A 14,363-nucleotide genomic window follows, 5' to 3' on the forward strand; every position below is an offset into this window, starting at 1 on the left:
TGACAATTATATTCTAATCATCTGCAATCAAAATGATGTCTCATCTGATTATTTGTGATATTGCTGTCTGGTGTGATTTTCTATGGCTTTTCAAATGTCACCTGAATTCTGCAAAGAATAATGTATAGTGTGAATTCTTAATGGCTTTACAAATGTCTAATAATTCCAGCAAAGAACAATGGAAAGAATTGTGATCTGTCAAAGGTAATGCATTACTGTTACAAGAACAATGTTTGTTTGATAACCTAAACACTTCTCTTCCCTGGTCTATAGCAAATTGTATTAACATTATTTCTTAGGAGGTCATTGCTGCCATATGTATTAAAAGGAAGTTTACTGCAGTTTGTGTCCAAAAAAAATTGCAATGGATAGGTTAAGTCCAGTGTAAGAAATTTAAAAAAATTATATTTGTGGTTTGAATACTTTATTGAATTGTCAAATTTATAATACATTGTATTAATTTATTATTGAACTGCTAAAGTTATAACACATCAGTAGTAATTTATTATTGAACTGCTAAAGTTATAACACACCAGTAGTAATTTATTATTTAATTTATACTATGGACCAAACATAAATTTCATTATCATTGGATAAAAAAAAAGAGTACAATTTGAGGAAACCATTCATTAACATTGTAAAAGAAAGGTGGATTGATGAAACGTGATATTGTTTAGAAAACTGCACCATCAAGAGCTTAAATAATAATGAAATGTCAATGTAAATGGTGATGGGTTGTGATGATTGGGTGGTTTTATTTTTAATGACAGTTTTAATATTACTGGCTGTATCCTACTTTGGAAATGGGAATGGTGTCTCTGTCAAGGACATATCGAAACAACATCCAATATTAGATATGTAGTAAAATCTCCCACATCTTTTAAAGTGTCAAACAGATAAAAGCGGACAGAAATAAACAGGCATTTGTGTAAAAGATGGATATGGTAATTTTGTCTGGAGAGTACTCAAGATCCCTTCCAACCTCTTAATAACCACCAACATTTGGCCAATCACTGTTTAAGATATTAGGAAGATCTTGGACAATGGCTTAACTTTTTAATATCACTGATTCTATTACGTTTCATTTCATGACCATTCACAGCTTGAAAATATATATATAAATATGCATAATTCTTTACAGCTAATGACCTTATGCTGTTTATTTCTATATGCCTTGACATTGATTTTAATGATCTCATGCTGTTGATTTCTAGATGCCTTTACATTGATATTACTGCCTTTTTAATGATCTCATGCTGTTGATTTATGGATGCCTTTGCATTGATATTACTGCATTTCTAATGATCTCATGCTGTTAATTTTTGGATGCCTTTACATTGATATTACTGCATTTCTAATGATCTCATGCTGTTTATTTCTAGATGCCTTTACATTGATATTACTGCATTTCTAATGATCTCATGCTGTTGATTTTTGGATGCCTTTACATTGATATTACTACCGTTTTAATGATCTCATGCTATTGATTGATAGATGCCATGACAGTGATATTACTGCATTTTAATGACTTCATGTGGTTGATTTCTAGGTGCCTTGACATTGATATTTCTGTCATTTTAATGATCTCATGATATTTATTTTTAGATGCCTTGACAGTGATAGTATCTTTTTAATGACCTCATGCTGTTGATTTCTAGATGCCTTGACAGTGATATTACTGCCTTTTAACGACCTCATGCAGTTGATTTCTAGATGCCTTGACAGTGGTATTGATGAGTTCTAATGACCGCATCCTGTTGCTTTCTTATGTCTAGCTGACATTGATATTAATGCCTTTTTAATTTTCTTATGCTGTTCATTTCTAGATGCCATCTGGACCAAGGAGGAGAAGCCAGATTTCCATGACAATAAGGAGTATATAATACTTGTGATGGAAATGCTGCATATCATCGCCAGACCAATGTCATATACCATGGATGGAAAGTCAGTCAAGGTTTGTTTAAAGAATGTCTAACGATGGATTTCTGCATTTTTTCATGTGCACCTGAAATATTCTTTGAAATAAGCATATAGTGGTGATAGTGGGAATTCGTTCTGTTTCGTCCTTCATTATGTCATAAATTTCCTTTTGAACCATGAGAACTCTTATGTGTTAATCTCAAGTCATTACATGATGATGTATGTCCCTTTTTGTATCTTTATGCCAAGTTATTTCATTATTCCTTTTCCCTGTTGTTTCTTTATTATTGTGTCTGGTTGTTTCTTTATTCTTGTGTCTGGTTGTCTCTTGATTGTTGTGCCAGATTGTTTCGTTACTGTATGTCAGGCATATTTTCTTACTGGTTGCTGCTTTCCATTCCTTGTGTACATAAACCTTTACTTATATTCTTGATTTAATTTCAACATTTCTTATCATCTTAAATAATAATTCTAAATAGTTATTAAAGCATCACTTTCAACATTTCACTTTTGACTGAAACCGTATGGAGTTCTCTGTTTTATTAGACTGTTGATTAACAACCATGCATAGCTTTTTTATTGGACTGTTGACTAACACCATTCAGATGTCTTTGTTTATTGGTCTTTTGACTAGCACCGTGTGTAGGTCTTTGTTTATTGGTCTGTTGGCTAACACCATATTTTAGTCTTTGTTATTAGACTTTTGCCTAACACCATGCAGAGGTCTTTATTTATTGGGCTGTTGATTAACACCCCACACCAAAACTGCCTACCATTCTGCACATGAGATTCTCACGTGAGATCTAACTCAGGTTAGTCTCATGTGCAATTTGACATGCAAATTAGGTAGAACTCACGTGAGCAAATAGATTCTAATAAGAAAATCACATGTGCAGGAATTGTTAACCAGAGAAATATCTTGCTTACGTGAGCAAGATATGCTCACGTGAGCCACACCTTGCTCACATGAGCCACACCTCGTTCATGTGAGCAAGATTTTGCTCACATGAGCAGCATCTTGCTCACATGAACAAAAACAACAAAAAACAACTATAGTATTTAGTTTTTATTGAATACAAGAATTAAACAGAGTAAGATCAATATTCAAATCTAGTAATCATAAGCATATAATCTGAGTTCGATTAGTGATTGTTTAATAAGGTAAGACAACTAGAGTATGTATGTATGTATGCATGTATGTATGTATGTATGTATTCATGGATGTATGTACTTGTTATATTAATACATCACATTTATTCTAAAATCTTTAAGGTCATAATGAAAGATACTGCTGGAAATTTGCTTCACATGAAGACCATTCTTCACTGTTCCAGAAAATTCAAAGCAAACAAAACGTGTAATTGACATTCCTGCTTCTGAATTTCATTATTTGCCAGTCTGCAACAATATTTTCACTTGGAGATTGTTCTCTTTGAATCAATGCACTTCCTGTTGACCACTGAATTTAAGTTAGCAGGCTCAGTTTTGAACTGTTGAAAAATGAAACCTGAAATGGAAATGAAAAAGTTGGTAGAAGTTTTTTTTCCTGATCACAGCATTTGAGACATTCTGTAAGGTGGATTTCTGAAGATTCGTTTTGCAAGGTAAAGCTAAATATATAATTGTAGTTTGGATTAGATGGCACTTTATCACACTGTAAAAATAGGAGCCAACTGTTTTTCCAAGGACACACTTACGCAGCCAACCCAGTCTGAAAATTCATCCTTTGGACTATGAGTCAAATAGCTCTACCAATAGAATTACCATAGTTCAGTAGCAAACATATAAATTGCACTGTTGATGAGATACCTGCAAGTCACGTTGCATATTCCAAATCTGACTTCTTCTGGATAAAGATGCCAACGTGTACCCGGGTATTCTCCCATTGATAATAACCTGGGTAATAAAACGAACAATTAGATTCCCGTTAAAAAAAAGTGTCCACAGGGGCTCATATGGTTGCTTACAATTTACTTGTCATACGTGGTCTGTATAATAATACAATCCTTTCTCAAGTGACCTATTTAAGAATCAACGCTGACCATCCTAACTTCATGCCTGTCCATGGTTCATGTGCCAATTTTCTCATGACTTTAAACACTCTTGTTTTCAGATCCTGGTGATATTATCTGGGTCAAATAAAATTAAGCACAATACGAATGTCTGGTTTAACTTGGTTACTGTAACATGCACTTCTTATACCACCATGTCAGGATAAAATGAATGAAATGGACAACTATACAGACTGAAATATAAAGATCAAAACAAAGTTTGCTACTTAATAACAGTTTTGAAAAAATCAAATAAAAATTAATGTACTGGTAACTTCTGCATGAATTTTACATCAAACAGTTCCAAAAAAACAGACAGGTTCTTGAATGTGAAACCATTTGCCCTAGATTCATTCTATTATCGTACTACACATATAGCAGTCCAGCTTAAATAGAAAATAAATGGCACCAGATATCATTTTTTTAAAAAGAAGAAAAAACAACAACAAAATAACCCGGGATATATCAGTGCAACTGATGGATGTTATGTAACTAAAAAATGTTAGAGAAAAAAGATTTTGTTAAACTTAAAAACATGTTGCACTGGACCGTCGTTATGGGATGAACCATGGCAGGTTGAGGATAATACAACAATCAACATTTATGGACTTTATGACAATTCGCTAAAGTTACTGTAGACATGTACACTATTCGAAATGACTGTTATGCACAAATAATTTATCAATTTCTTTTGTGTCTATTCTCATCCATACTACTAATCTACACGAGTTCAGCTGATTTGTGACAAAAATTATAACTGCATATACATTTTTCGTACAGTTTTCTGTAATAATGGCATGTAATTTATACTCTTGTTGTGATCAGATTATGATTTTTGCCACTTATATTAGTAATAATTATGCTTACAGCTCTTTTTGGAGTTGGAACATGTGAACCTACAACAAAGCAGCTCAGCTTCACATTTAATGCACTTTCCTTTTGATTGTATACTCTGGTAACCAATCGTTAGGAATGATGGGTACACATTAGAAATTTCCAAAGAATTGACATCTCTACTTCTGGAACAGTCTTCTGGAAGATTTCTCCAAAACTTCTAGGATACATTTTTCCAAAATATGTACATTTGCAATATAAAAAGAAATTCAAAATCTGGTTTCCAATTTTTATATTTTAAAAAAAAATGTATTGGGGGTCAAATTTTAGAGTCTGAAATGCATATGTTATGTGTATTACATCAAAAGATTTAAAGCGTCTTACACATACCCTTGACTGGAGTCGGAATTTCCTCTAGCATGGCAATGGGGTTTTGTCTGACTTATTCCTGTTGCTGTCAATGTTTTGCACTTCTTTCAAATGATTGCTAACTTTATTGTGTTGATTAAATTTTGTGACCTTCATGAAGTTTAATCTGTAAAAAGATAAAAATTAGTATAATTGATCATTCTTTTTATCTATGCAGAACAGAAAGAATGCACTGAAATGAGAAAACGATTTGTTTGGCAAAAGAGTCCTAGTGTATATAAGCATTAAGAAAAGCTGTAATCCTTATCCAATTAAATCTATTTTAAATTTACCAATCAAAATATTTGACAGACAGGGCAAATGTCTTTTAGGAATAAAATCATGAATTAAGCTACTGCATTTGGTTCTCAATCGTGTATGCTTATCTTGATCCACCCAATCAGCAATAAAATAATATGAAGAACATTTATGTTTGTACAAATTTTTTCAATCAGTAACGCAAGTGCTCCTCACTGAGGCGCCCGCATTATTATTGGGGGTGGACGTAAGAGCCAGACATGGATGCACAGTTGAATTGTGGAAGGCTGAAATATTCGATGATAGTGTGGTGTAGATATCATTTTTAGAAACAGGAGGTTGAATTATTATCTTTAAGTAAAATCTTAAACAAACCCTTTGCTCAATTTTAAATGACCATGCGAATTTATGCCTATGCTTATAATGTCGATGATTCAGGCTATCCACTTTGATCATTCTATATGCGAAAATTGTAAAAAGAAATGAGTAAAAGTAACTTACCTCTTTCTCGGCAAAGAATGTCTTTCATAATCTTTGAATGTTCCCTAACAGCACGTCGACGTCTTCTGTTTCGTACTGGACATTAACATCAGTACCGACGTGGACATCTTTAGATGTTGGTATTGGTTTCTATATTTTAATAATGTCCACACTCTTGCTGTCAGAATGTTTTAAGAGCAAACATGTTGCAGGAGAATATTAAATAACTTTCTTCATAAACAGGGTGGCCCTTGCTAAGAGAACATGGCCCGCGCTTAAATTTCTGTCTGCTCGGTTTAAAAGTACTATTCTACATGTACACTGTAGGTCAACATCCAGCATCTGTTGAGTTCATCAGAGGCGCCATAAATGGTAAATTATTAGTAAACATGTTGTTGCACGCATAAGGGCTTGTATCGTTGATTACAATATTAAAGTCAGTCATACATGTAGTATAAAAATAATACTTTATTATTTTATACTACTGTATTATTGAAATTTAAATTGTAAGCAACGATGCGAGCCCTTCTGGTTTTACACTCCTTTGTACACATCTACTCGGGTATTTCTTAATGTTATATTTTATATATCAAATAAATGCTATTTTATTATCCGATGTTTCATAAAAACTGAGCTATAAGTGAATTCATATCATTAATAAGTTAATTAATATAGACCTAGTTAATTTTGATGTTTTTACAGTAGTTTGTGCCGAGCCATGCCCCATAGGACACTCTAATGGTTCTAACAAGCCGATTCTTCCACCGTGTACTCTGATAACCTGGGTCACAGAAAAGTTAACAGAAATGTCGGTGATTTGTTTCGTGATTATTTCAATAGGAAACTTCTTTTATAAACTTTGAAATGACACGATCAGAACATTTAAAAGGCTGCAAATAAGCAAAATTTTCCATTGCCAAGAATATACACGTGTAAAACAGTGCGAAACAGCTACACAGCCAAACACAACTGGAATAGGCAGTTTCTTATGGATTTATTAAATTTTATGTACAGTACATTTTTTTTTTTTTACTGATAATGTACATATGCATAGGAAACGGGACTGGGGTGAAACCTCGATAATAATTTGTCTAGTACGTAACCTGTTCGACTGATCAGTAGGCGTTTGAATTTTAGCGGACACTAGACAAAATGTTTAATGTTACCCCGCTTATTTCTTTGATGCCAGACATTCAACGTCGGTGGACAATGTTTATTAAACACGTTAATATTATTAATCCTTTATGGTTTCTGCGTTGATTAAACATAGGCCGTTTTATGGCATATGGGGAGGGGGCGTCAAGCGTACGTATGCGGGGGGGGAGGCGTAAAAAAGTATGCATGCATACGCGGGGAGTCATGCTTTGCCAGATTTTTGCATACGTACTAAATGGATGACCCCATAGCCGAATTACACAATTCAGTAAGTATAAGATTGTATTGACTTTTGTGCGAACGTTAGGCATGGAAGGAGTTTATGTAATTCTCCAATTTTTCTGGAAAGCGACTTGAGAGTTTATTAGGCCAAAAGTGTTTGTTTTTTTTTTCCAGATATGTGGCTATGTATTTGTTTTTCAATTTTATAGTGGGGTTTTAGAAGTTTGTGATTATGGAACATAGGATTCATTTTAGGGCAAAAGTTTTATTTCCTTTTTATATTTGTAAACTGTGTATTTTGGGGAGAGAAACACTTCACCTTTTTTATGGATTACTTTATTAAACATCAACCACGATCAGTATGCAAGTTATCAACTCTATTGTTTGACAGCTGTTAAAGTTTAATGGGTAGTCTGGTTATAGGAGACCTTAATTCTGAATTGTTTCGTTTTGTGAACAGTGAAATGAACCTTAACATATTCAGATACAAGGAGCCTGTTGGGTCAAAATAAGATTAAAACTCACTGTGAGAAAATAAGTTCAAGATGTTCTAAAATTTAAAAAATACAACAAAGCAACATGAGCAAGTGCAAAATAGAAATGATGTCTATTTGACAGTAATGGAGATGCTTGACATTCAACATTTACACAAAATATTTAAATCCAAATTGCTCATGTGATAACTCACATGAGAAAATCAAACTTTGAATAAATTTGAAATAAGTGTTTAATCAGAATCAAAGTCCAAGTTTCTCACGTGATAACTCACATGAGAAATTAGAACTCTGCCTTATTTTCAAACATGGTTGTATGTAATGGAAAAGAATGTTTTCTAAGTTCTACTTTCTCATGTGAAAATTTAGATTCTCACGTGAGCAAAATCTGCACACGTGAGAATCAGGTTTTTCCTTGGCTCACAAGATCTAACAAACTGCACACATGAGTCTGCAAAATCTACCCAATTTGCATACATTTCTAACAAGGTTCTCATGTGCAGCTTATGAGCAGCTCATGTGAACTGGTGAGATTTTTCCTACAGGGATATGTCTTTGTTTATTGGTCTGTTGGCTAACACCATGCAGACGTCTTTGTTTATTCTGGTATTTTGTCTAGCACCACGTGTAAATCTTTGTTTATTGGTCTGTTGGCTAACACCATGTGGAGGTCTTTGTTTATTGGTCTATTGTCTAACACCATATAGTAGTCTTTGTTTATTAGACTTTTGACTAACACCATGCAGAGGTCTTTATTTATTGGGCTGTTGACTAACACCATCCAACGGTGTTTCTTTATTGATCTTTTGATTAACACTATGTAGAGGTCTTTGTTTGTTGGAATGTTGACTAGCATGATATGGAAGTCTTTGTTTATTCAAACTGAATTGTATTTATCACTATGTACACTCACTGAACAGGGTTTTGACATGCAGTTGAGTAGCTTTGATTAAAGGGATTATCTTTTCCAATAAGGTCATTTTGTTTCTAATGACATGCTTATTATCTGATTATTGTCCAGTTGTCCAAGAAGTTAAAATAACTAATATCAGACAGCAATACAGTGAATCTGAGCCTATCAGAAAGATCACTTGTTACAATTAGTTTCTGACAGATTTTTTTTTGTTCAGGGCTAGAAATACCTTCATTAACTGATTCGGCCCCGATCCCGTCTGTAGGCATGATGAGGCTGTACCCTACTTCCAAGCTCTGCAGCATCAAGGTCATTTAAGATACACCAATGTGGTTGGTATTTTTAAAAAAAGCAGACAGATATAGCTCTAAAATGATACCAAATAATCTGGAAGTTCTAGTTGCACTACAAAATACAGAGGGGAAAACCTCATTTTTTTGGACCTTTTTTTTCTTCACCCAAAATTCGCTCAAGGTCGGAATGCAATTTTGTGTCTGGATTTTAGACCTTTTCGCCTCAGATCTAAGACATACTGGGCTTAACTGCACACAGACAGGTGATTTTTTGCAAAAACTAGGATAAGGTGGGCATTTGGAATAAATTGCCGTCTCCATACGAAAACGATGGGTTCATTAAGCACAAAAAAAATCCAACTTTTACCCTTCTGCTCATGCGAAAGCAAAATATCCAATGGAAAATGATGTTTCTAGTACAAGTAGGTATAACTCTCATGGAGAATCTGTTGAAAGCTGATGTATTACGATGTATTCAGAAATAGTCCTCCAAATGGCTTTCCTATGCACATTTCAGGCAAAAGTGACAAAAACCTCTGGGGCCGAATGAGTTAAGCTATTTGCCATTGACTTCAGTCTTCATTGAAAAACTCGTATCTTTACTTAGGAAAAATGAAAAATAAGACAGTACTGAGAAAAACTGTATAAACGACCTCACTCTTACAGCAATTTGGATGGAATACATATGAAACACAATTTATTTTAAATTTGCAAGTAATCGCATAATCTCCAAATTTTGGAAGAAAAAGAAGAACTAACACATGTTCATTTAAAGTGCCTTATTTGCTTATTTGAAGGATAATTACCATGCCCTTTTGGAGGATAATTACCATGCCCTTTTTGGAGGATTATCACCCAGCTGTTTTTGGAGGATAATTACCATGCCCTTTTAGGAGAATAGTTGGCATGCCAATTTTGGAGGATAATTACCATGAATTTTTTGGAGGATAATAACCATGCCCTTTTGGAGGATAAATACCATGCCCTTTTTGGTGGATGATTATCATGTCCTTTTTGTAGAATAGTTACCATGCCATTTTTGGTGGATAATTACCATGCCCTTTTGTAGAATAGCTACCATGCCCTTTTTGGATGATAATTGCCATGCCCTTTTTGGAGAATGGTTACCATGCCCTTTTTGGAGGATAATTATCATGCCCTTTTTGGAGGATTATCACTCAGCTCTTTTTGGAGGATAATCACCATGCCTATTTTATATTCAGTTTTGCATTTTGTTCTGGAAGTCATCATTAAGAACATTATAGTGAAAATGCATTCACTTCCTCATTCTGGTCTGGGAAAGAATGGTGTTGAGTTGTAGTAGCATAATCTTTGCCACAAAAGGAACCTTGTTTAACTCTACAAAATGCAGTGATGTAATACACACTGCTGTGATGTAATGCACAATGAGACATACATGCATATGTGTTGAAACTTCCTGAAGTTATGTTTTTCATATTTCAGGGATTGATTATCTTGAAACAAATGTCAATTTATACCAAAAGGTGAACAATTTGAATTAGAAAAAAAAAGCTCTTGAGTAACACTTAACCCCAAGGCGATTCTTAAATGAGTATTCAGCCATTGAACAGTGTTGCTGTACCCCTTCCCACACACACCTTCACGGGCTTCTTGAGGTCTGTTTGGCATGGTGTCCATTTATTTTTTCAGAGGTCCCCATACATGCCAACCATTATGCTTTTGGCATAATCATTGCTCTTTTTTTCCCCACTAAATTTAGATATATCCCCCTCCAAAAAAATAATAATTTGTTTTCTCATTTTCATTAACATCTCATTAATCCCACACCTTATTCTAGAAAAGATGGCTTCTATGTGACTACGACATAAGAGTACTCTTGTCCGTAGACTTGTATGCACTTTCCTAACAGTTATGTTATATTTATAGCAGCTGCCCTATATCCAAGAAACGTGCTGATTTCTACTTTCAAACGTTTGACCTCAGTTTCTATTTGTAACAGCTGTATGGCTTATTTATTAGAGAACAGACATGTTTTTGAACTTGTAATCTTTCTCGCAGATTCTTTGGTCTAATTCATATGAAGAGATAAATACATGAATTACACAAAACAGCATTCCATTCTAGGGCAGCTTCATGCCCCTTAACAAAAATAAAACTGGATTCTGATCCAGGCTCTGTTACCCAGCTTTTAGTGCTCTAATGGTGTGTAAAACATTCATAGACTCAGCTGGTACAAAGTATTTTGAAATGCAGTATGAGTATGTTCCTTTTTAAAGCTCAAAGTGTTAGATACGAAAACTTGAAGCAGTAATTGATGTTAAAAGTCCAGAGGGATAAATACATCATTTTTTACATATCCTCATTGAATTTTTATCATGTTATATGTGGATTACTCTTTTTCTGCTTGGATTAATCTTTTTGTCGATTTGTATTACACTTTTTTCATGCCAGGGCTTGGCACGTATGGACCGTCCCGTGGTAACTTGCACCTCCACTTACAGTGTGATTTATGTTTATGGATCATATTGTGCATGAGATATCGATGGAAAATTCTGGTTTCCATTTGGGGCAGTCAGTCAATTGCCTCTTCGCTTATAGATGACTTTTTATTGAGGATGTTGTTGGAGTATTCTGCCAATTTGTGAAGTATTATTTCCTGCGTTAGTGAGCAACATGGAGCTGTCACAGTCAGGATTGAAGATGTTCGTGATGGCTGTCTTATACATTGTCTTCTTGCAAAACATCATAGAAGTTTGACATATCATTCCTGTCTGTATTGGGATGAATCTCATCTGCCTTTTTGCTCAGATGGGAGTCTCATAACTCTTTGTGTGTATTGGATTGTCCACTCAATGTTGTTGAGGTCTGCCTTATTAGATGGAATGATGTCTTTGACGATGACCTTCTGTAGCCAATGTTTCATATTCAGAAGTCTCTGTATGGCAGCATCATTCTCATCACACCAATCTTGTTGTTAATGTTTGGTGGAGCCAGTGGTTTTGGATGCAGTTGACAACAGTGTCTTTGAAGGATATCCAGTTTTCCTCATCATTCTCAGACCTTATCTCAAATTTATACAGTTGGCTGCACAGTTCTTCAACAAATGCTTGTTTCACATTCTCCTGTTTCAGTTTGGAAACACTGAACTTTTGTGGTTGTCTGCTAGATTAGGTCTGGATATTGAGCTTCGAAATTATGATCCTGTGGTCAGACTAAGTCTAGCATTCTAATGGCCATCATCACTTGGGCTTCCTGCCTATCTCCTCTATTGATGATGGCATGGTCATTAAGATGCCAATGCTTGGAGTGTGTGTGCATCCAAGACATATTTTTGCAGTGTGGCTGTGTTGGTGATTTTTAGGTTATGTTAGTGCATTCTCTCAGTAGGAAGTGGTTTTCATGATGTGGCCCTGCAACCACCTGCACAAGAGAGTTCACCACTATGACAAGTAAAGACAAGCCATAGAATAAATATTTAAAACACTACATTATAAAATCAATATTGTTTCACATATAGTAATACTGTAAAAGAATAACAAAATGTAAGAAAAACACATCTAGATGTAACACACAGTCAGTGAAAACACCACAAGAACTGATCTGATGGGGGAGTGTATAGTAATGGAACTGGTATAAAGTTCTTCTACATTTTTTAATAATAGCAGGTCACCTCAAAGGCCAGCTAGTTTTCAATAGCAAGGCATTTTGAGGTGTTCACAAGAAAGCCTTCTGGTTAAATGATATTCTTCAGCCATGTTTGATGTAAATGGTCATTATTTAGTCTCCCGTTGCAGAGAATTCATTGACCACTCACAACCATGCTTTTCACCCTTCCAGCATGTCTCTTTTTCAGTCCTTATCTCTGTTTCTCTCTTACTCTAATTAGCATGCAGTTAATAAATTTATTACCAAAGATCCTCATTTTTACTATTACATTTGCATGTACTTTCATCACCTGTTATTCTGCATTCATAGGAAGGGTTGATTTCATCACGTTTTGCATGCCAAGATTTTAGCAGCTTCTTTCCTTGTATATGTCACCACTTTAACAACCAAGAATTGTGTTTAAATTTCTAAAATTGCAGCTGATGAAAATTACCTTCACATCAGGAAAAAGAAATTAGTTTTATCCATTGTTTATTGATGAATAAAGCATTTAAGCAGACTATCTTCTCTTATGGAAGGAAAAGCTGAGATTCAGTTCAGGCAAACTCAAGTTTTCAAAGTTCTTATATATATATGCATGCTTATTTGACAGTGGTTTAAACTTTACAGTCACAAACACATACACTGTAGAGAAAGCTAACCTGAAGCTTTCATCCTCACACTAAGGACTTCGTCAGCAGACTGATTTACGGTAATCTCTGCTGACTGTTAACATCATTCCATGGAATGGTGAGCCAAACAAATGACTTTTTGTTTCAAGAAATTTACATTTATTTGCCCTTTTCTTTGTTTTGCTTTTCTATGTTATCTAAACCTAATCTGCATTCTTATACCTGTAGCCACAGTTGCACTGATTTGCCTGCATACATACATACATCAGACATGATTTTTGTCCATTTTAAAGTGCAATTCCACTTTTCTCCTGACTTGAATCAGATTTTTCTTGATATACCGTTAGACCGTTTTTACAAAATCTCTCATCTGGTTTTTTTAGAAACGACCCATTCAACGACCCTTGTAAATAATTCGTTCCATATATTAGTAAGCACACGACTCTCATAATGAGTATTCTGAATGGTCAAAGGTTTGAATTCATCCAATGAATCTTCGTGTAATGGAAACTGATGCCAATAGAAAGAAGAAGCAATCTTGCAAAACATGACATCTTGAGTTGAAAATGGGAATGGCTGGAGCGAAAATTTTATGGAAATTTAGCTGATCAGTTTGTAAGAAAACTTAACGCTAGAGGACTGGCATTTTGTGACCTCCGCAAGAAAGATCTGAATTACGGTAATTGAGGTTGGAAGACTTTGGAACAGCACCTACAAAAGAAGCTGCACATGAAAAAATATAAGCTCAGAAGGTATTTGGAAAAAGTGAGGTTAATTACTATAAGAAGAAAGATTTATTGCATGAGAGAACAGATGTAGCCCTCTGTCAGAATATGCGCTCTGCATGTCGCCAATACAAGCACCAGCTTGAAGGGAAAGAGGCTGTCATTGAGAAGGAAACGAAACGATTACACATGTAACCAAAAAAGTCAGTGATGACAAAAAGGAAGGCTAAAGAAATCTTTGCCAAAGCTGCAAAAAGAACTTGACTGGCATATCAACAGCTTGCATCCATTGGAGAAAGATACAAGTTAATGTATTGGATTATTTATATATAGTTGATGTACTTCGGTGTT

The 14,363-nt window shown here is 34.7% G+C and overlaps 1 protein-coding gene across 1 annotated transcript in view; it reads left to right on the plus strand.

The window, feature by feature from the left end:
- Positions 1 to 14,363, plus strand: part of LOC149794615 (uncharacterized) — a 66,310-nt gene that overhangs the window by 24,783 nt on the left and 27,164 nt on the right. The window contains exon 8 of the mRNA XM_089966609.1: positions 1,827 to 1,954. Within this exon, the coding sequence (XP_089822735.1) occupies positions 1,827 to 1,954 (128 nt within the window). The remainder of the gene's footprint in view (positions 1 to 1,826; positions 1,955 to 14,363) is intronic.

Source organism: Sinohyriopsis cumingii, chromosome 8, assembly GCF_028554795.1.
Source record: "Sinohyriopsis cumingii isolate HCF-2022 chromosome 8, ASM2855479v2, whole genome shotgun sequence".
Taxonomy (NCBI): Eukaryota; Metazoa; Mollusca; class Bivalvia; order Unionida; family Unionidae; genus Sinohyriopsis; species Sinohyriopsis cumingii.